This window comes from Cetorhinus maximus, chromosome 13, assembly GCF_964194155.1.
Source record: "Cetorhinus maximus chromosome 13, sCetMax3.hap1.1, whole genome shotgun sequence".
NCBI classification, from domain to species: Eukaryota; Metazoa; Chordata; class Chondrichthyes; order Lamniformes; family Cetorhinidae; genus Cetorhinus; species Cetorhinus maximus.
This window is the reverse complement of record NC_135891.1, coordinates 1037675-1061934: the sequence shown is the minus strand read 5'-3', so window position 1 is coordinate 1061934 and position 24260 is coordinate 1037675. Positions and strand designations below refer to the sequence as shown.

General features: G+C 43.0%; 1 protein-coding gene across 3 annotated transcripts in view; it reads left to right on the top strand.

The window, feature by feature from the left end:
• Window positions 1-24260, top strand: part of chd6 (chromodomain helicase DNA binding protein 6) — a 248364-nt gene that overhangs the window by 147599 nt on the left and 76505 nt on the right. For all 3 annotated transcript variants that reach the window (XM_078554815.1, XM_078554814.1, XM_078554813.1), the window contains 6 exons: window positions 876-993; window positions 4967-5053; window positions 15840-15974; window positions 17180-17301; window positions 20326-20569; window positions 21470-21646. In XM_078554815.1, coding sequence (XP_078410941.1) covers window positions 876-993; window positions 4967-5053; window positions 15840-15974; window positions 17180-17301; window positions 20326-20569; window positions 21470-21646 — 883 coding nt within the window. The remainder of the gene's footprint in view (window positions 1-875; window positions 994-4966; window positions 5054-15839; window positions 15975-17179; window positions 17302-20325; window positions 20570-21469; window positions 21647-24260) is intronic.

Below are 24260 nucleotides of genomic sequence, written 5' to 3'. Positions count from 1 at the left end.
CCAGGGAAGGCAGTTAGATTTGTGCACTTTGCTGGGAGTTGGCATGTTGATTGTATTGTACTACTGGAAAGTGCTTATGTTGTAGAGTAGAACCAGTCTCCATGTTGTAACATGCTGCTTGGATTCCCTTGGTTGTAATGCTTCAGGCAAACGTTTACTGCTGTGAAGTAGAACATGAGATGGTGAAATTATTCTAGTTAATCTTTGCTGCAGAGTCTGATCTTGTTAGGTAAAATTGCAGTTGAGTTAAGGAAAAGCTCATGAGAGGGATAAATTGGAAATGACAGCTGACCTTGCTGCAGCACTTCATGAATTTTGGCCAGTTTTAATGCAGATTTTCCTGTGGATTAAATGAAGCTCTTATTTTTGGGCTCTGCCCTAGCTGTGCTGCTGCACTGGGTGGGGTGGGCGATGGTTGGGCAAGATCAGTTGTTACAGTGCTATGGGTGCAATGTTAGCCTTGGTTCAATGGTAGAGCTCTCAAAGTCAAAAGGTTGCAGGCTCAAGCCCCTATTCCAGAGCGCACAGCCCAGGCTGACTCTCTGGTGTAGTATTGAGGAAGTGTTGCATTGTTGGAGATGCTGACTTTTGGATGAGATATTGAACTGCCATCTCCATTTGCATCATCAGGTAGATATAAGAGCAGGAGAAGTTTCCTTGGTGTCCTTGCTAATATTTATCCCTCAACCAACATTATTATAACAATTATCTGGCCAGTTTTGCTGTTTGTAGGACGTTGGCAGCTGCAGTTCCTACATTACAGCAATGACTGCACTTCATTGGCTATAGAAAACTTTCCTCAGGATTTGATTATATAAACATAGATTCCTTCCTTCTTCAGCATACAGTCAGTACAATGTTCCTTTATGTTTTAGCTCCTACCTGCACTGCAAATGGGCAACGGTGGAGGAGCTGGAGAAAGACAAAAGGATTCATCAGAAAATCAAACGTTTCAGGACCAAACGTGCCCAGATGAAGAACCTTTTTGTTGAGGTAAAGAGGACCAGTTGGTTGTTTATCAAGCTTTACGTTTAGAGTGCATTCAGATCGTAAAAATATGTCAAGTTGCAGAAGCTTCAATTTCCCCTTATTATGGAGCAGATCTCTCTTTGTCTTCTGTGTCAACAAAGTATAGGCTGTCGCCTGTCTTTTCAGAAAAAAAGACCACCAGCCATCCACTCCTCTAACCATGTTTGAGAGGTAGTTTGTGTATAATTTGTGAATGTAGATAAAGAGGATAGTTTGGCTGTAAGGTCATCACTCTGAACACAAACTCTTTGACAGCAGCTTTCCAGACTGTACGGCTGCTGGGACTGAAGTTAAATTACTGAAGGGTTAGGCTTTTGGCCTTGTTTTAGAATATTACTACGTGCTTTTATTTCCAGGAGCGCTCAGCCCTCATCGTGCGGATATTTGACCCATAGATGGGTGGGTCTCGGCACTTACTGGCCTCTGCTAACATGATGGCGGTGCAGAACCACTTTATTGTTGCTTGTCCCCAACCCTCCTGCCTCCCAGTATGCTGCTGAACAATCCTTGATGTTGGGGTTCCTCTATTTTCCTGTTGAAGGCAAATTCAGAGAATGGACAGTGCACAATGAAGATTGATTCTTCTACTCCCACATTAACCTTAATAGACAATCCTGATCCTCAAAGGGCAACAGAGATTAATTTAGTGTAACAGTGCTTTCACTTGCCTCTTGAGGGAGCAGTTCTCTGCTGCTCACCCCTTTTTTATATTGCTGTCTAAGTTAAAGATCCTATGACGTAATTCAAAAAAGACCACCTTGTCAAAGCGCCTTCCTCAAAGAACGTCAACTGGTCATTATTTAATTGCTGCTTGTGGGATCTTCCTGTGTTGAAATGGCTGCTTATAGTATCTCATCACTTAAAGTAATTAATTACATGTATGTTTCAGAGTCATGATAAGGTACTGCCTTAATGCATTTTTTTCCCTGTGTAACTTTTGAAGTGCATTGACTGGGCAAAGGCATCACCTACCCTGTGTTAGCAGTATCCTATAAACACAATTGATTGACTGAATATAAGAAATAAGAGCAGAAGCATTTGACCCGTCAAAACTAGTTGCCATTCAATAAGATTGTAGTTGATTTTTGACCTCAGTTCCACTTTCCTGCCTGACCCTCGTATTCCTTGATTCTCCTAGAGTCCAAAAATCTATCCCAACCTTGGATTTTTTAAAATATATTCTTTCTTGGGATGTGGGTGATGTGCCCATCCCTAATTGCCCTTGAACTGAGTGGCTGCTGGCCGTTTCAGAGGACAGTTAAGAGTCAACCACATTATTGTGGGTCTGGAGTTGCACATAGATCAGACCAGGTAAGGACAGCAGATTTCTTTCCCCAAAGGACAATTAGTGAAGCAGATGGGTTTTTATGACAATCGATGATAGTGGTCAACATCACTGAGACTAGTTTTAAATTCCAGATTTTATTAAAATATCCTGGTGGAATTTGAACCCATGATCCCAGAGCATTAGCCTGGGCCTCTTGCTTACTAGTCCAGTGACATTACCACTCTGTCACCATCTTCCAGTGTACAGAAAATCTGAGCATCCACTGCTCTCTGGGATCCCAAAAATTCACAACCGACTGAGTGAAGAAACTCCTCCTCATCTCAGTCTTAAATGATCAACTCCTTATTCTGAGCCTATGCCTCTACGTTGTAGATTCTTCAGCCAAAGGAACCAACCTCTTACAACAACAAGTACTTATATTTATATAGTACCTGTCCCAAGGTGCTTCACAGGAGTATTATAAAGCAAAGTATGACACTAAGTCATGTAAGGAGATCTAAGGTCAGATGACCAAAAGCTATGTCAAAGAGGTAGGGTTCATGGATTCATAGGGTTTAAAAGGAGGAAGGCAAGGTGGAGAGAATTACGGAGGGTATTCCAGGGCTTGGGGCCTAGGCAGCTGAAGGCATGGCCACCAATGTTGAAGCAATTAAAATTGGGGATGTATGAGAGATCAGAATGAGAGGAGTGCAGATATCTTGGAGGGTTATGGAGCTGGAAGAGATTACAGAGATGGGGATACATGAGGCCCTGGAGATATTTGAAAACAAGGATTAATCCAAGGGGCAGCTGGGAACTTGTAGGGTCATTGTAGATGGATGGGCTGATGGCTCCCCTTATCTGTAATTATTCTGTGATCAAGTGCAGAAATGGGAGCTGAAAAGTGGAATGAGGTGAACTGGCTTTCTCCTTCCTGCATTCTTGTGTTTTTGACTCTTTCAGTTGTGAAGATCAATATGAGAGAAATTAGACAATGCAATGTAGCAATGCCACAATAACAGTAAGGCGCAATTGCTGTTTTAGCAGTGAAGAGTTTTATTAAATATTGGGTGTGGTCTTCCATTTCAGTTAATTAAAATTTAAAAATGGCTCTGTAAATATCCCAGCTCTCCCACTCACCTGAAGCCAGCACCTGTCGGAAGTGACTTTTTTCAAGGAAGATGCTAGCCTTCTGGGTTAATTAGTTGGAATGGAAACATATAAACACAAGACAACTTCTACAACTTTCTGCTCCTGACACACTTAATGTGTGGTAATGGATGTTGCTGAGCTTCTTGGCTGGTTTTACCCTGCATTCTGGAACATTCTCCTCAACTTCCCCTGCCCAGCGAAAATACTGCCCACCTTCAAAATCCTCACACACCCAAATTTACCTCAGCCACTCCTCCAGTCACATCTTTGACTGTTCTCCCTATTCTGCCTGGTGTCCCTGCCCCATTGGAGTGTTCTGCTAATCACATGATGCGAATACAGACTGGTGGGGAGCTGCAGAGCATTCTGAAAATGAATTATTTCACATTATCAGCTTATTAACTGTTCATGAACTTCTGAATTTTCATTGAGTTCAAGAACCCCACTCATCACTAAACAGAAAATTTATTTTGGTCGACTTATCCATTCATTTTGGAAGAGATAACAGGAGCTCACTCCCTCTCAGTTTAATTACATGCACGCAAGGGTCATAAATTGGTCATATCTGTGTTGCTTAAGGGTCATTTGTATGAATCATAACCAATCAGACCCATCCCTAAGGGGTTCTCTTCCCTGTGCCACCACCCTCCTAGCAGGTAGGGTTTCCCTGTAGGACCCTCCGCGCATTAGGGATTGTCCTTAATGGACCCCCTCCTCCCCCACTCCAATAGGGGCAGTCACTATTGCACTTCACCCCTCTTCCCAGTACAATTGTTGCTGTGGAGTCCTCACCCCAACCCCACCCCCCCTCCCCCAAGTAGGGGGTCATTGCTGTGGGGTTTTCTCCCCACTTCCCCTGTAAAAGGGGTTAGTGCCTTCAGGAGTGGAGAAGGTCCAACTGGAATGAAATAAAAATGGGAAATAAACATTGGGAGCTGCACTCTTAAAACCTTCTCTTCATATTTGTTCAAAATTATTGCTTGTCTTCATAACTCATTCAGCTGTTCAAAGGCAGCAATTAAAACAAAGTGAAATTATTTTAATTAATTTGTGTCTTTGCTCTTGTTAAGTTTAATTTGTTTGCCTAACCTTTCTCTTGTCTGCAAGGTGAGTTGTAAGTGAGGACAAATTAGATAGTACGGAATTCTGAGGTGTCAAATCTTTATTCTATAAATTAAATTAATAAATGACTACAACTGCATGAACTGAATTTTAAACAACTTGTTTATTATTTTGATTGCCTATCATAATAGTTAACCTACTCTAAAAGCATTGAGTAGAATGTAGCAATGTTTCTGCTCAATTAGCTTGCAATTAAAAAGGTCCAAATAAATATAACTCTCTAGGTTGAAGTTGGACCCAAGTTCTGAAAGGTGAAAGGTCACTGACTAACCCATTACACCTTTCAGTTCCCCTGGATAGTGTAATGGTGACGCTGGTCCATTAAGAGTGACTATACTGGACTATTTTCGTATTCTAACTAAATCTGCACTATGCATCCGTCATCTTTTCTTCTAGCCGGATGAGGAACCCTTTAATCCAGATTATATCGAAGTGGACAGGATCCTGGATGTAGCACATACGATAGACGCTGAAACTTCAGAGGTGAGTAACTGCATTATTTTGGCTTCCTCTCCTAGATGCTTAGATGGTTGTGGAGTGATATAATTGATATGCTTAAAATGATAGAGCGAGATTTGAAAAAGTAGATAGAGAGAAACTATTCGCTCTGATGGAGGAGACCAGATCAACAGTGCACAGTCTTAAAATTAGAGCCAGGCTGTTCTGAAGTGAAATCAGGGAGCACTTTTCTACACAAAGTGTAGTATAAACTTGGAGCTCTTTCCCTGAAAAGGCTGTGGGTGCTGGGGCAACTTTCAAGACCAAGATCGACAGATTTTTATTAGGTGGTGGGTCAATGGAGCTGGAGGTACAGATCAGCTATTGACCAATTGAATGACAGGACAGCCTATTGGGTAGAATGGCCTCCTCATGTTCCAATGCAACAGTGAGCAGAGTGATTTCTAAAAATGCTTTTCTTAGCTTTTGAACAGTGCAGTGCTTTCCTTATTGAAGGGATGTCTGCAAGTGTTAGGTCAGTAGAGTAGAGGCACAGTGGACTGAGGTCCCTCCATCAATGAACTGCTTGGCTGTGCGATGTTGAGAATCGGGATTCGGTGCTGTTTCTTAACTATCCTAATGTTCTTCTGGCTAGCCTTTCATCTTCTACCCTCCATAAACTTTAGCTCATCCAAACTCTGCTGCCTGTGTCCCAATTCACACCAAACCCTGTTTAGGCATCACCCTTATGTTTGTTAACCTACACTGGCTCCCGATCAGGTAACACATCAGTTTTAAAATTCTCAGCCTCGTTTTCAAATCCCTCCGTCACCTTGCCCTCTCTATCACTATAATCTCCTCCACCTTCCAAGATCTCAGCAGTAGTTTAAACTGGTACTGGGGAAATATAAGTAATGCATTAAATTTATAGCTTAACTAGTTAAACTACTGGATGTAACTACAGATAACAGTTGAATGATACTTCTAAACATGAAACCTAATTAGTTCAATAAAGCACAATAAAGATGCCAGGGCAGTTGACTTGTTGCAGCTGTTGCATGTGGGAGCTGGTGGACATCAGTGTGATCCGTGGCACCCACATCTGCAGCAAGTGTCTGCAGTTGATGAGCTGAAGTCCAAGTTTCAAGCACTGCAATGCATCAGAGAGAGGGAAAGTTATCTGGACATTTTGTTCCAGGAGGCAGTCACACACCTTGGGTTAGGTACTTGAATTTGGTCCATGGTCAGGGACAGGGAATTGTGACTGCAAGTGAGGCAGCGATGGGGATCCAGAAGGTAGCAATGGAAGAGCCTCAGCCCCTGCAATTGTCCAACAGGTTTGAGATTCTTGCAGCTTATGTGGACAAGAGCAGGGACTGCAGCATGGATGAGCAAACTGACTGTGGCTCCATGGTACAGAGATTCATTCAAGGTGGAGGGTGTGAAAAGGAATGTAGTTGTAGCAGGGAACAGTATAGTTAGGGGGATAAATACTGTTCTCTGCAGCCAAGAGCATGAGTCCAGAAGGCTGTGTTGCCTGCCTCGTGCCAGGGTTAAGGACATCTGGGTGGGAAAGAAAGGATCTAATTGTCGTGGTGCACACGGATACCAGTGATATAGGTAGGACTGATAAAGAGGTTCTACTGATGGACTATAAGCTGCTAGGGGTTAAATTGAAAAGCAGAACCAAAAAGGTAATAATCTCTGGATTACTACCTGAGCCATGAGCAAATTGGCTTAGGGTAAATTGGATCAGAGAGTTGAATGTGTGGCTCAAAGATTGGTGTGGGAGAAGTGGTTTTCAATTCATTGGGCACTGGCACCAGTACTGCGGAAATAGGGAGCTCTACTTCTGGCATGGTCTTCACCTGAACCTTGCTGGTGAGTTGCATAACTAGACCTGTAGATAAGGTTGAAAATTAATAGAGAGGAAAGATTTAGAATTGCATTAGTGCAGGGTAGTGATATGTATAATGGTAACCAGAGTATGACAGGAAAGGACAGCGTGTACAAACCTAAGAGTCCACCAGCAAATATTATCAGAGTCTAGAAAAATGGCTTTAACCTGAGGGGGAGGAGGGTTTAGGTGAAGGGAGACTTAAAAATCTAAAGATAAATGTTGAGGCAATAGAAGAGTGTATCGATATGGGTAAAGACAAGCAGAGTGGGACCGGAAGGGACAAAGATTTTATTGGTGATAGTACATCAAAGAGTTTGTCCATGCAAAGAATAGTAGTAAAATAAATAAAATTGAAGTCATTTTATCTGAATGTGCAGTGCATCTGCAATAAGATAGAGAGAGGAACTAGTGGCACAAATAGAGATAAATGTTTTAGATCCAATCACCATTACAGTGACATGGTTACAAGTTAACCAAAGTTGGGAAATAAATATTCTAGAGTATGCATTTCGAAAAGACAGGCTGTATGCATAAGGACGTTAGTGAGAAAGGATCTTGGCTCAGAAAATCAGGATGTAGAATCAATATGGGTGGAGATTAAGAACATAGGATAAATGGAGGCAGGAGAAGACCATACAGCCCATGAAGCCTGCTCTGCCATTCTGTACGATCATGGCTGATCTTGGGTTTCAACTGCATTTTCCTGGCCGCCCCCTATATCACTCCAAAACGCCAAAGATCTGTCTACCTCAGCCTTAAATATATTCAACGTTGGTGTAACCATGACTCTCTGGGGTAGAGAATTCCAAGGATTCACAACCCTTTGCATGAAGAAACTTCTTCTCATCTCATTCTTAAATGATCATCTCCTTATCCTGAAACTGTTCCCTTGTTCTAGATTCCCCAGCCAAGGGAAACAATGCCTATGTCTGAAAGTGGAGTTGAAGCCCAAGATCGGCCATGATTACATTGAATGGCCGAGCATCTCGATAGGCTGTATGATGTTCTTCTGCCCCTTATTCCTAAGTTCTTATCTCAACGTTCCTCTAATTCTGACCTCTTGCACATCCCCTGATTTTAATCACTCTGCCATGAATGGCTGTGCCTTCAGCTGCCAAGGTGCTAAGCTCTGGCATTCCTTCTATAAATCTATCCGCCTGTGTCTCCTTTTCAGACATACCATAAGAAGTAGGCCAATTTGCCCTTCGAGCCTGCTTTGCCATTCAGTAAGATCATGTCTGATCCCCTACCACCAATCCACCTTCCTGCTATATACCCATTTTGCTTAATTCCCTTGGTATCCAAAAATCCAATGACCTCTGTCTTGAATGTATTCAACGTTGGAGCATCCACAGTTCTGTTGGATAGAGATTCAAAGGTTCACAACCCTTTGAGTGAAGAAAATTCTCCTCATCTCAGTCCGAAATGGCCAACTCTTTATTCTGTGTCTATGACCCCATGTTCTAAATCCTTGAGCTGGGGAAACAATTTCTCAGCATCTGGCCTGTAGATCACCTCTCATTTTTCTAAGCTCTTTAAAACCTATATCTTTGATCAAGCTTTTGTCATAATATCTCCTCATGTGGCTGAGTGCCAAATTTTTGTTGGATAATACTCCTGTGAAGCGCCTTTGGATGTTTTACTTCATTAAAGTTGCTGTACATATGCAAGTTGTTGTTGTGGCTGGGGAGCAAGTCTACTGTCGGCTTTAAAGCCTTGAAGGAAATAGAAAGCAAGGAAAGCAGGACAGTCTGCATTCTGGTTCAGTTCCAGTACCGATGGAAGGAAATGGCATTTACCTTTGACAGCTGTTGAAAGCTTGGGTGGTATCTTCATTGTTATGAAGCATGCAGTAAATTCAGAGCCTCAGGCTGTGCCAAACCTGACATCACGCTTATGCTTCCTCTGAGGGTCTGTACATTGGGAGAATTTATTGCATGTTTACTGCTGTGTGTCTTGCATAAACTTGTCTGTTGTAAACTTGAATGAAATGTATTTTACTTAGCTTGGGAAGGCAATTGCTTTGTCCAAGTTTGCAAAATATATCAGTAAATCAAAGAAGACCCATTTATAATCAAAATTGCACCTACTAACTCAATTTCAGAGTAGTGGAAAACTGTTTCCTGTCATATAGTTACTTAATCTTGGTGCTTGTGCTGACTCACCTCGTAGAATGATACAGTGGCCATTCGGCTCATCATGGTTGTGTGACTTTTAAAGAGCTATCTAATTAATTCAATTTTCCTGCTCTTTCTCCATAGCCCTGCAAATTTCACCTCTTCACATATTGATCTAGTTCCCTTTTGAATGATATTATCGGATCTACTTCTACCACTGTTTTAGACAATGCATTCCAGATCACAACAATTTACTGTGTTTAAAGAAAAGAATTGTTTTCTACATGTCGCCTCTGATTCCTTTGTCAGTCACCTTAAATCAGTGTCCTTCGGTTACTGACCCTTCTGCCACTGGAATCAGTTTCTCCTTATTCACTTTACCAAAACCCTTCAAGATTTTTAACAGTAGAATCAAATCGTCAACAACAACTTGTATTTATATAGCATCTTTGACAGAATAAACAGTCCCAAGGCACTTCACAGGAGCATTATGAAGCAAAGTTTAACACCAAGCCACATGAGGTTTTATTAAGGCAGGTGTCAAAGCTTGGCCACAGAGATGGTTTTAAGAAAGAGACATAGAGAAGTTTGGGCTGGGAATTTCAGAGCTGAAGGCACAGCCTCCAACGGTGCAGCAGTTAAAATCAGGTTTGGTCAAGAGGCCAGAATTAGACGAACACAGATGCCTTAGGGTTTTGTGACCTCAACTTTACAGAGGGTAGAATGAGGTAGAATTGAGTGCATTGGAATAGTCAGTCTAGAGGTATAAAAGGCACGGGTGTGGGTTTCAGCAACAGATAAGCTGAGGCAGGGGCAAAGTCATGCAATGTTGCATTAATGGAAATAGGTGGTCTTAGTGATGGCGCAAATATGTGGTCTTAACTTGCTGTGCTCTAAGATGAATAACCTCAGCTTCTTCAGTCTTTCCAGATAACTGCAGTCACTCATCCCTGAAACCATTCTCGTAAATCTCTTCTGCACCCTCTCTAAAATCTTGACATCCTTCCTAAAGTATGGTGACCAGAATTGAATACAATACTTAGCTGAGGCCTAACCAGTGATTGAACATTCTTATAACTTCCTTGCATTTGTACTCGGGTGTCTCTATTAATGAAAAAGCATATGGAATCATTTGCTTTAACAGGCTTCCAAATTTATCCTGTCACCTTCAAAGATTTGGGTATGTACACCCCCAGATCTCTCTCTTCCTGCACTCACATTAAAATTGTACCATTTAATTCATATTACTTCTTCTCAAATGTATCACTACACACTTCTCAACATTAAATTTCAGCTGCTATGTGTTTGCCCGTTTTATCAACCCCAGCCTATCCAATCCTTCCTCATAGCTCAGACCCTCCAGCCCGGGCAGCATCCTGGTAAATCTCTTCTGCACCCTCTCTAGTGCATCCTTCCTATAATGTGGTGACCAGAACTGCACCCAGTACTCCAATTGTGGCCTACCCAGCTTTTTTTACAGTTCAGCATAACCTCCCTGCTCTTGTATTCTGTGCCTCGGCTACTAAAGGCAAGTATCCCATGTGCCTTCTTAACCACCTTATCTACCTGCCCTGCTAGCTTCAGGGATCTGTGGATATGCACACCAAGGTCCCCCTGATCTTCGGTACTTTCCAGGCTCCTACCATTCATAGTGTAATCCCTTGCCTTGTTCACCCTCCTCAAGTGCATTACCTGACACTTTTCCAGGTTGAATTCCATTGCCATTGCTCTGCCTACTGACCAGCCCATTGATATCCTCCTGCCGTTTACAGCTATCCTCCTCACTATTTACCACCCTACCAATTTTCATGTCATCTGCAAACTTCTTGATCCTACTCCCTACATTTAAGTCCAAATCATTTATGTGCACACAAACAGCAAGGGCCCCAGCATTGAGCCCTGCGGAACCCCACTGGAAACAGACTTCCAGGCACAGAAACATCCCTCTACTAGCACTCTCTGCTTCCTGCCTCTCAGCCAATTTTGGATCCCACGTGCTACTTTGCCTTGGATCCCATGGGTTCTTACTTTCTTGACCAATCTGCCATGAGGAACCTTATCAAAAGCTTTGCTAAAGCCCATGTAGACCACCTCAAATGCATTACCCTCATCAACACTCCTGGTTACCTCCTGAAAAAATTTGCTCAAGCTTGTCAAACATGACCATCCCTTAACAAATCCATGCTGACTATCCCTGATTAAGTCATGTCTCTCCAAGTGCAGATATATTCTGTCCCTCAGAATTCTTTCAAGTATCTTCCCCACCACCGAGGTTAGACTGACTGGCCTGTAATTTCCTGGTTTATCCCTTCCTCCTTTTTTTAATAATAGGACAACATCAGCATTCTCTGGCACCTCACCTGTGGCCAAAGAGGATTTGAAAATTACTGCCAGGGCCCCTGATATCTCTTCCCTTGCCTCCTTCAACAAACTGGGATACATCTTATCTGGGCCTGTGGATTAAGAATAAGGGTTAAAGATATCTCATCGGGGCTGCAGAGGAACTTGGAGTGGGAGGGGAAAGATCCAGTTGTCGTGGTCCATGCAGGTACCAATGATATAGGTAGAACGAGGAAAGAGATTCTGCTGAGGGAATATGAGCAGCTAGGCGCTAAATTAAAAAGCAGAACCAAAAAGTTAATAATCTCCGGATTACTACCTGAGCCACGAACTAATTGGCACAGGGTCAATAAGATTAAAGAGGTAAATGTGTGGCTCAAAGTTTGGTGTGGGAGAAATGGGCTCGAGTTCATGGGACACTGGCACCAGTACTGGGGAAAGAGGGAGCTATCCCATTCGGACGGGCCCTACTTGAATCATGCTGGGACCAGTGCCCTGGCGAATCGCACAACTAGGTTGTAGATAGGGCTTTAAACTAAATAGTGGGGGGGAGGGTTCAGTTGCATGGAAATATAAAAAATCAAAGTTTAAGAAGAGGGTAAGAGTGCAGGTTAGTGACGAGGCTGATTGTTACCAAAAAGCGAAAGGAAGGGACAGAGTGTGTGAACGCCATATTGTACCAAAGAATCATATTAGAGTAGGGAAAATTGACAATAGGGCAAACTTAAAGGCTTTGTATTTGAATGCGCGTAGCATTCGGAATAAAACTAGTAATTTAACAGCGCAAATAATTCAAAAAGTGGGGGGAGGCAGAAAGTAGGAAACTATAGACCAGTTAGTTTAATGTCTGTTGTTGGGAAATTGTTGGAATCCATTATTAAGGAAATAGTAATGGGGCATTTGGAAAATCAAAATGGAATCCATCATAGTCAGCATGGTTTTATGAAGAGTAAATCGTGTTTGACTAATTTGCTAGAGTTCTTTGAAGATGTGACAAGCAAAGTGGATAATGGGGACCATGTAGATGTAGGTATATCTGGACTTCCAGAAGGCCTTTGATAAGGTGCCGCACAAAAGATTAATATGCAAGATAAGATCACATGGAGTTAGGGGTAATATATCAGCTTGGATAGAGGATTGACTAACCAACAGAAAGCAAAGAGTCGGGATAAATGGGTCTTTTTCTGGATGGCAAGCTGTAACTAGTGGGGTGCCACAGGATTCGGTCCTTGGGCCCCAACTATTTACAATCTATATTAATGACTTGGATTCAGGGATAGAAAGTACTATAGCTAAATTTGCAGATGACACTAAAATAGGTGGGAAAGTAAGTTGCAATGAAGAAATAAGAAATTTACAAGTGGATATGAACAGGTTAGGTGAATGGGCCAAAATTTGGCAGATGGAGTTTAACATGGATAAGTGTGAGGTTATCCATTTTGGTCGGAAGAATAAAAAGGTGACATTATTTAAATGGAGAGAAACTTCAGAATGCTTCAGTGCAGAGGGATCCTGGTGCCCTCGTGCATGAATCACTGAAAGCTAGTATGCAGGTACAGCAGGTAATAAGGAAGGCAAATGGAATTTTGGTATTTATTGCTAAAGGAATAGAGTATAGAAATAGGGAAGTGTTGTTACGACTGTACAAGGTATTGGTGAGACCGCACCTGGAGTACTGTGCATAGTTTTGGTTCCCTTTACTTGAGGAAGGAAGTAGTTGCGTTGGAGGCTGTTCAGAGGAGGTTCACTAGATTGATTCCAGAGATGCGAGGCTTGTCTTATGAGGAGAGATTGAGCAGTTTAGGCCTTTACTCGCTAGAGTTTAGAAGGATGAGAGGAGATCTAATTGAGGTGTATAAGATGCTAAAGGGGGTAGATAAAGTAGACGTGGAGCAGATGTTTCCCCTTGTGGGGCACTCTAGAATGAGAGGCCATAGTTTTAGGCTAAGGGGTGGTAGATTTAAATCAGAGATGAGGAGGAATTACTTATCTCAAAGGATCATGAATCTGTAGAATTCACTACCTCAGAGTGCAGTGGATGCCAGGGCGCTGAATAAATTTAAGGAGGAGATAGACAGATTTTTAATTAGTAATGGGTTGAAAGGTTATGTGGAGAGTGCGAGAAATTGGAGTTGAGGCCCAAATGAGATCAGCCATGATCGCATTGAATGGCGGGGCAGGCTCGAGGGGCTGAATTGCCTACTCCTGCTCCTAGTTCTTATATTCTTATTTATCCACTTTTAAGGCCGCTAAACCCACTAGTACCACCTCCCTCTCTATGTTAATTTCCTCTAATATTTCACAGTTCTCCACCCTGATATCTATACCTGTGTTGTCCATTTCCATTGTGCAGACCAACACAAAGTATTCATTGCGGACTGTGCCCCCATCTTCCGGGTCCACACACAGATTACCTCCTATGGTCCCTAATTGTACCTACTCTTTCCCTAGATATTCTCTTGCCCTTTATATAGTTGAAAAACCCTTTGGGTTTTCCTTTATTCTACCCACCAATGCTGTCTCATGCACTCTCTTAGCTTTCTAATTTCCTTTTTAAGTTCCCCTCTGCACTTTTTATACTCCTCTAGTGACTCTGCTGTATTGAGCCCTCGGTATCTGCCATAAGCTTCTCTTTTTTTACTGAATCCTAACCTTTATGTCCCTTGACATTCAGGGTTCTTTGGACTTGTTACCCCACTTGTTTTTATGGGAACATATTTGCCCTGTACAGTCGCTATTTCTTCCTTGAATACCTCCCACTGCTCTGACACAGTTTTATCTGCAAGTAGCTGCTCCCAGTCCACTTGGGCCAAATCGTATCTCATCTTAATAAAATTAGCCTTTCCCAAGTTTAGAACTTTTATTCCCTCCCCAACCTTATCCTTTTCCATAACTATCCTAAATCTAACTGAGTTATGGTCACTATCTCCAAAATGCTCCCCTACTGATACGCCTTCCACCTGCCCGGGCTCATTTCCGAATATTAGGTCCAGAACTGCCCCTTTCTTTGTTGGGCTTTCTACGCACTGGCTAAAAATGTTCTCCTGGATGCAACTTAAGAATTTTGCTCCCTCCCTACCTTGCACACTAAAACTATCCCAGTTAATATTTGGGTAGTTAAAATCCCCGACTATTACTGCCTTATTATTCTTACACTTCTCTGAAATCTGATTACATATTTGATCCTCTATCTCTCCCTGACTGTTTGGGGACCTATGGTACACACCGAACATCGTTTTTGCTCCTTTTATGTTTTTTACTTCTACCCATATGGTCTCATTTGATGATCCTTCCAAGATATCATCCCTCCTCACTGCTATAATTGAGTTCTTGCTCACTATTGCGAACCCTTCCACCCCCCACTCCTCTTCTATCCCCCTCTCCATCCCGTCTGAATGTCATATAACCAGGAATGTTAAGCTGCCAATCCTGCCCTTCTTTTAGCCAAGCCTCGGCCTTAGCTATGATACCATACTCCCACATGCCTATCTGTGCCCTCAGCTCGCCTGCCTTATTCCTCAGGCTCCTTGTGTTAAAATATATTCCATTTAGCCTTGCTAAACTCACTTCTTTCTTATCTAGCCTATGTTTCCTCTGCCTTCCAGACTCACTTTCTAGTGTTTTTAACTTCTAATTCCATATCAGCTTCTCTCCCTCTGAACTACGTTTCAGGGTCCCACCCCCTGCCAATTTAGTTTGAATCCATCCCAGCAGCATTAGCAAACCTCCCCGTGAGGATGTTGGTCCCGTTCCTGTTCAGATGTAACCCGTCCAACTTGTACAGTTCCCACCTCCCCCAGAAACGGTTCCAATGCCCCAGGAATCTAAAGCCCTCCCTCCTGCACCATCTCTCTAGCCACACTTTCATCTGCTCTATCCTTCTGTTCCTATACTTACGACTGCGTGGCACCGAGAGTAACCTGGAGATTACTACCTTTGAAGTTCTGCTATTCAATTTCCAACCTAACTCCCTAAAGTCTGCTTGCAGGACCTCATTTCCCTTTCTTCCTCTGTCATTGGTCCCAACGTGGACCATGATCTCTGGCTGTTCACCCTCCCCCTTCAGAATGTCCTGCAGCCGTTCCATAACATCCTTGACCCCGGCACCCAGGAGACAACATACCATCCTGGAGTCAGGCCTACGGCCACAGAAGCGCCTGTCTACTCCCTCATTAACGAACCCCCTACCACTATTGCCCTTCCAGACTACTTCCTCCCCACAGAGCAGCTGGACGACCCAGAGTGCCATGGCCTTAGCCCAGGTTGGCCTCCACAAAGGAACCGTCACTCTCACCATTTTCCAAGGCTGACAAACGGTTTGCGAGGGAGATGTACTTGGGAGTGCATCTGACCTGATATTGGGGAGATATGGTGAAAAGGCGGGTAAATGAAGCTGAGCTACGCATCAGCAGTAATCTGATAGAATAATGGAGAGTAGACCAGTGTTTAATATTTGATTTTTTTGTTTCCTAAGCCTGTGACTCATTATCTGGTGAAGTGGTGCTCTCTACCCTATGAAGAAAGCACTTGGGAGCTGGTGGAAGACATTGACCCAGTCAAAATACAGGAATACGAAGATTTGCAGATCATTCCTGAAGTCACAAACTTGGTAATGAGATTTACCTTGAATGTAGTGTTGTTTATTAACCAATCCTAATCCCAGGTGAGCTGTAGTGAGCGGTCCACAGTGTGACCAACTTCTTTCGTACAGAGCGAGTTCCATGGGATCAGTGAAAAGGACACCCAGTTGTTCTGCTCGCTGGTGAAGGGGCAATCTTATAACAATGAATTTGTCATTGTTGTAAAGCAGCAACTTATTAGACCCCCAGGGATCATACGGTGGCTGGAGGTAACTTGCTGGTATTGTGTGTTCCAAGATAATTAAAGATGATTTAGTAAACTGGGGAACAAAAACAGGTGAACAATGAACGCGTTTCTCTCTGTGATGTTCTTGGACTAAAAAAATGCTAATTCCTTATCCTAATATAAGGACCAATAATAGGTGTGTAACAGATGACTTTGGATCTATGGTTCTCAAAGCTCTTCATTGTTGGGGGTTTTCCTTGCCCCGTGTTTGGGCCTGTTGTAGGCTATTTGATAGATATTGATTGCTATGATTAGTTGACAACTCCATTATCATGTGAATATGAAGTTGGTGTGAAGGTGAACTAGATGGACCTTGGTCTTTCTGTCATCTAACAGTACCTGTTGCTATTGGTGCATGCCCTGGCTGTAAGCCAAGGATGTGAATTCTGCTTTCAGACAGAGTTGCTGACATGCACAGTGCCAGAATCATATGGGAGAACAGTGAGACTGTTTGCTACACTATGTGCCTCAAAACACTTGACAGGAGGCCACCCTATGAAAGGAGATGTGTTTTTTTTTATTTGTTCATGGGATGTGGGCGTCGCTGGCTAGGCCAACATTTATTGCCTATCCCTAATTGCCCTTGTTCAGAGGGCATTTAAGAAAATTTTTTTTTTTAAGAGTCAACCACATTTCTGTGCGTCTGGAGTCACATGTAGGCCAGATCAGGTGAAGACTGCTGATTTCCTTCCTAAATTGAACCAGATGGGTTTTTATGATAATCGGCAATGGTTTCATGGTCACCATTAGACTTTTAATTCCAGATATTTATTGAATTCAAATTCCATCATCTGCTGTAGTGGGATTCGAACCTGCGTCCCCAGAGCATTACCCTGGGTCTCTGGATTACCAGTACAGCGAATATACCACTATGCCACTACCTCCCCAAGCGTGTGTGATGCTTCTGTCCTTTCTGCCTCTCTCATGTACTTCCTTCACTTGAAACAGGAGCGCCCTCATGCTGAAACTTGGAAAAAACTGGAGCTGTCAAGACCATACAAGGCAGACAATAAACTCAGGGAGTACCAGCTGGAGGGAATGAACTGGCTGCTCTTCAACTGGTACAACAGGTGAGCGTCTAACCTCTGACATTCCTTCACATTATTTTCTGCAGTTTTCTGCACATGCTCTTGTCCGCGCTTGCTTTTCTCTTTGTGAAAGTTTATATTTGCGCTTAGGAATGACTTTGCAAATGTCTGTTTCAATCAAAACTTCACCCATTTCATTTTCATTTCAAATTCAGGTGATTGTAGAGGTAGGGAGGGCGAGATCATGGAGGGATTTGAAAACAAGATGTGAATTTCAAAACTGCCCTGTTGCCAACAGGAGCCAGTATAGGTCAGCGAGCACCTAATGTAAATGTGATGCGAGCAGCAGAGTTTTGGATGAGCAGAAGTTTAAGGAGGGTGAAGATGGGGGACTGTTCAGGAGAGCATTAGAATTGTCAAGCCTGGAGATGATAAAGGCATGAATGAGGGTTTCAGCAGCAGGTGGGCATGGGCAGAGATCAGTGAAGTTACGGAAGCAGGTGGTCTTGGAGATTGGGCAAGCAACATTATTGCCACACAAGGTAATAACCATCTCCAACAAGAAAGAATCTTAACTATCCCCCCTTGACATTCAATGACCTTTTCATCGCCAAATCTCCTACTAACTAAATCTTGGGTGCTACCGTTGATCAGAAACATAACTGGGCCAATCATATATTGTGGCAACAAGAGAAGGTCAGAGGTTGGGAATTTTTCGATAGGTAACTCACCTCCTTACTCCCAGTAACTGTCCCCCATCTACAGGCACAAGCCAGGAGTGTGATGGAATACTCTCCATTTGCCTAGATGAGAACAACACTCAGGAAGCTCGACACCATCCAGGACAAAGCTGTCCACTTGATTGGAATCCCATCCATCACTCACTCCCTCCACCACTCACTCCCTCCACCACCGTCGCACAGTGGCAGCAGTGTTTACCGTCTACAAGATGTACTGCAGCAACTCACCAAGACTCCTTCAACAGTGCCTTTCATACCCACAACCTCTACCACCTAGAACAGGTTGGCAGCCCTAATAACACAAAGAGCCATTTTTTACATTAATATCTTAAGGTCCACAATGCTGTTACTCAAATATCAATAGTAATGGAGAACATGACAGAAATGGGAAATAGGCAAATTTATATTTGCATAAATAAAATGGATACAAAATATAGGAAATTTAAAAAGTAACTTTAATGCAATTTCTGCTATTGGATTTCTCTGGGGAGTTTTTTCATTATCTGGATAGATTGATCGATCAAGGTCAGAAACCACACAAGTCCTTAATGAGGTGCAGGTTCCAGACCCCTGACCGAGAAGGAGGCAGCAGATGCATGGGAACACCACCAACTGTAAGTTCCCCTCCAAGCTGCACACCATCCTGATTTGGAACTATATTGTTATTCCTTCACTGTCAATGGGTCAATATCCAAGAATTCCCTTCCTAATAACACAAGAACTGCAAGAGTTCAAGAAAGTGGCTCTCCACCACCTCCTCAAGGGTATTTAGGGATAGGCAATAAATGGTGGTTCTGCCACATTCATCCCATGAACAAATAAAAAAGAAAGCTGCCAGTATTTGGTGCCAGAATCTTTTCCTTCCTCTCTGCAGAGGTGACCGAGCTAAACCTGCAGACCACCAATCTTCCAGCATTGGGTGGCTGAAAGCAACATCTGGTACGCTGCCACAATCCTAAGTCAACATCTTGCAAGAGAGTAAATGTGAGCAGTGCACCCTAGAATGATGCAGAGAGTCAACAGTCACTCTTCCATCCCATGATAGGCTGTTGATTTCAGCCCTTTCATTCTACAAAGTTGGTGAACAGATAAAGAGCAAGCAAAGGAAGAGAATAAAACACATGGACTAATATATGCATGTACCCATGCTTGTATTTTCTTTTTGTACATTTTCACCAAGACGTTATATTCCTACCAAATAGGAAAAAAAAAACAGCAGATGCTGGAAATCTGAAACAGCAAGTGCTGCAAACACTCTTGTGGAGAGCACAGAAGAATTAATATTTCAGGTGTGGACCCTTCCATCAGAACTCATTGTTAGAATTGTTTCTCTCCTCCGAGAAGAGAAGATTGAGAGATTTAATAGAGATGTTCAAAATCATAAAGGTTCTCTACAGAATAGATAGAAACTGTTCCCTATGGTGCTGGAGTCAAGAAACTGAGGAGACAAATTTAAAGTGATTGACAGTAGAGCCAACAGTGAAATGAAAAGACATTTTTTTCCTGGCAAGTGGTTAGGATTTGGAATGCATTGCCAGAAAATATGGTGGAGTGGAACTAGCATGAAGCCACGACTCTAGGTTCCTGGACCACTGCCATAACCACGGCACAATTGTTCCCTAATCCATAGGGATGTGCTTTATTCATGGTTGAGTTTGCTACATGGAGTTGGAAGTGAGACACCATTGAAATCCACCAGCAGCCTTTGGAATACTTGATACATTTCATGCATGCAGAATGAGAAACATTTAGGTTGTCCTGTTGATGCTGTTTGCCTTGTTACCCCCTCTGTCAATTTAGGTGTGACCTCTCTGTGATATGACAGTACTCTGGCCAGTGTTTTTGTAAAACTTGATTGCTGAATGCTCTGAAGCAATTCATGTTTAAAGGATGGTCTTCTCCTAATAGCTGGGGCTGCAGTGTCTCCTTTCAGCTAGTGAAGGTGAGAATTGTTCAGAGTTTCCACTCCTGAAGTAATAAGGGATCAACTCAGTTATGATGAGCGCCCGCCCTACCATGCTTACAGTTAGCTAGCCTAACACTATCTGTCTCAGTTTGATGTGAAGTATGGGCCCGTGGTTGAGGTACCAGGGCCCAGTCTGGGCGGCCTTCAGGAGAGAATGGAAGGAAATTAGTTTGGGAAGAGAGGGAAAGAAAAGATCGAATGAGTTTCACACCAATTATCATTCTTCCTGCCTTGCGCACTACCTCACCTTCCACTCTGTTCCACCCCTGCTTGCATGTGCTGCCTGTTTAGCTTCTAACAATCTACATTTGTTTTCTCTTCCTGTTTATAATAGGCTTTTCAAACTTTTATATTTTTCAGAAAAAATTGCATTCTAGCTGATGAAATGGGTCTGGGGAAGACAATCCAATCAATTACATTTCTATATGAAATATACCTGATGGGTATCCGGGGCCCTTTCCTCATTATTGCACCTCTGTCCACGATAGCCAATTGGGAGCGGGAGTTTCGAACGTGGACAGAGGTAAACGTAATTGTGTATCACGGCAGTCAGATCAGTCGGCAGATGATTCACCAGTATGAAATGCACTACAAGGACTCTGAGGTGAGGTTTTCAGTCCTGTGAATGGGTGTCCACACATGTTTAGTAATGTCTTTTCTTGTTAGGACCTCCTAATGCTGTTTGTAAGTATAAAAAAAAGTAAATATTGCAAATCTGGAATAGAAACCAAAAAACAGAACCTGAGGAGTTAATGCTTTGGATTGAGACACTTTGTCAGAAATTGAGTCTCCAGCTGAAGTATTAGCCAGTCTCCAGAGACTAACTGACTCGCTGCGTATATCTGGAACTTTCTGCTTGTATTCCTGTTTATGAAGTGCTGTTAAGTTTATTCCAGGATCTGTGAAGCTTCTGTTTGCCAAATGTTCCTTGGGTTCCCTTAGCCCATTTCTGGGAGATGCTCCACAATAAGAAATGTTAAGTTGCTGGGAAGAAGGCAGCAATTCAGCCATGGGAAAAACTTGGCATCAACTTCTGTCGCCTGAAAACCAAAATTAAGTTGGTTGAGTCTTTGAAGCCGATCTTGTGCCCTGTTGATCATGAGCATAAAAAGGGGAGTAATTCTGCCACTATTTTGCCATTCAGAAGTGCAATGTTGGAGCAGTGTACTGAAGGGGTCAGTGTTAGACTCTGCATGGTTCCTGATATCTGGTACTTTTGTGAACTTATTGACAGCAACAGCTCAGGATGGTGCTGACGGTAGTTGGCTTGTCTTGGTGTATGAAGTGAGGAAGAAAGTGAGTTGAAGAAAGATGGGTCCATATCCTTTCTAAAATGGAGTTGTTTTTGTGCTTGTACATGAGCTGTACCATAAGATGATTGTGGTTGTAAAGCCAAAGAGGGAAAATTGTTGACGGGGCGGATGGTGGGAGGATTATGGTGAAAAGAATCCAACAGTCAGAAATGCAGTAATCTATCCTCATACCTTGCATTTGAATTTTGCAGGGCACTCCTATTCAGGGTCTTTTCAAATTCAATGCAATCATCACCACATTTGAAATGATTTTGGCCGATTGTCCTGAGTTACGAAAAATCCAATGGAGCTGTGTGGTCATCGACGAGGCTCACAGACTGAAGAACAGGAACTGCAAACTGCTGGAGGGTCTCAAACTCATGGCACTGGTGAGGATACTGATAAAGATGATGGGTGGGCTGAAGAACATAGGAGGAGGCCATTCAACCCCTCAAGTCTGTTCTACCATTCAGTTAGCTCATGGCTGACCTGCACTTTTCCTGGGATGAGATGGTTGTCCTGTGAGGAGAGGTTGAGTAGAATGGTATATTCTCTGGTTTTTGAACAATGATAGATGATCACATCTCTGGTATAAAGTCTTTAAGGAGTTTAACAGGGTAGATGCTGAAGAGACTGTTTCCCCTGGCTAGAAAGTCAGGAAGGGTGGTTATAGTCTCAGGATAAGGAGTTGTCCATTTGGGCCTGAGGTGAAGAGAAATTACTTCATTGAGTGTTGCAAACCTTTGGAATTTTCTACCTCAGAGGACCATGGATGCTCAGTCAATGTGTATATTTAAGGCTAGAATCAATAGATTTTTGGATACTAAAGGATTCAAGAGATACAGAGAAGGGGCTAGCAAGTGGAATTAAGGGAGAACATCTGCCATGATCTTACCCTCAAGCCTGCTCCTAATATATTTATCTAATCCAATTATATTTTGTATTCCAGTCCAGGCCTTGAGCACATAGCCTAGGCTGACACACCAGTGCAGCCTTGAGATAGTGCTGCATTGCCTACAGTACCATCCTTAGCATTGGTCCCATCTACCTGTTCTGGTGCTTCAGTTGGGTTTTCCAAATCCCAAGGCCCTATTTGAAGAGTTGTTGTCTTGGGCAGCATTCCTCCCTTAGCCAGTAACACTAAAACATAGTAACACCGATTGCTGTTCATGGCATCTTTAAGTAGACAAATTAGATGCCATGTTTATGCATTATCAAAAATAATATAATTGACTTTTTTGCTTACTGTAGCTTGTAAATGTTAAACAAAAGCTTGGTCAGAGGTAGGTTTTAAAGAACCTTTTTAAGTTGAAGTGAGAGGGTGACAAGAGAGGTTTAGGGAAAGAATTCCAGAGCTTAGGGCCTAGTCAACTGAAGGAACAGCCGCTAATAGGCGAGGATGCGGAAGAGGCTAGAATTAAGAGGAGCGCACATATCACAATCACAGTGCAGAAGAGGCCCTTTGGCCCATCGAGCCTGCACCGACATGTGAGAAACACCTGACCTACCTACCTAATCAATCCCATTTACCAGCATTTGGCCCATAGCCTTGAATGTTATGACGTGCCAAGTGCTAATCCAGGTACTTTTTAAAGGATGTAAGGCAACCCGCCTCCACCAGCCTCCCAGGCAGCGCATTCCAAACCATCACCACCCTCTGGGTAAAAAAGTTTTTCCTTACATCCCCCCCCTAAACCACCTGCCCCTCACCTTGAACTTATGTCACCTTGTGACTGACCTTTCAACTAAGGGGAACAGCTGCTCCCTATCCACCCTGTCCATGCCCCTCATAATCTTGTACACCTCGATCAGGTCGCCCCTCAGTCTTCTCTGCTCCAACGAAAACAACCCAAATCTATCCAACCTCTCTTCACAACTTAAATGTTTCATCCCAGGCAACATCCTGGTGAATCTCCTCTGCACCCTCTCCAGTGCAATCACATCCTTCCTATAATGTGGCGACCAGAACTGCACACAGTACTCCAGCTGTGGCCTCACCAAGGTTCTATACAACTCCAACATGACCTCCCTACTTTTGTAATCTATGCCTCAATTGATAAAGGCAAGTGTCCCATATGCCTTTTTCATCACCCCACTAACATGCCCCTCTGCCTTCAGAGGACACACACGCCAAGGTCTCTTTGTTCCTCAGAACTTCCTAGTGTCATGCCGTTTATTGAATACTGCCTTGTCAAATTACTCCGTCCAAAGTGTATCACCTCACACTTTTCAGGGTTAAATTCCACCTGCCACTTATCTGCCCATTTGATCATCCCGTCTATATCTTCCTGTAGCCCAAGACACTCAACCTCACTGTTAACCACCCGGCCAATCTTTGTGTCATATCTTGGGTTATAGAGCTAGAGGAGGCTATAGAGTTAGGGAGGGGCGAGGCTGTGAAGGGATATGAAACAAGGATGGAAATTTTAAAAACAAAGCGTTCCCAGGCTGGGAGCTAATGTAAGCCAATGAGCACATGGTGATGGGTGAATGGGACTTGGTGCGAGATGGGATACAGATCCCAGAATTTTGGATGACCTCAAGTTTATGGAGAGTGCACGGTTGGGTGGTGGCCTGGAGAACATCGAAGTAGTTGAGTCTGGAAGTTACAAAGGTGTGCATGAGGTGAAGGATAACTGTTTCTGGATCTGAGTCACCGAACTTAAAAGTAGTGATATGATTTGGTGAGAAATTGCAAAAAAAAATTGAGATTCTATTTTAAACAGCAGAGGATGTGTAACAGCACCTTGAGATTTCGTTTATATCCTATGAACAGGTGACGTAATAATTTATATACAGCAAAGATTTCGAGAGAAACCCCGGGAGAGATGGGATGAGTGGGGAGAGGATTCAGGGAGAACGGGAAGAGAGGGAGTAAAAAGAGATGTTCAGTTTATTTTATATTTCAGAAATAAATGGGGTTGAATTAATGAAGCTGTTTTCAGTGGTGTAGTCGGATCCTCTGTGATTTTGTACCAGTGCAACGTAATGCTGACGACTGCC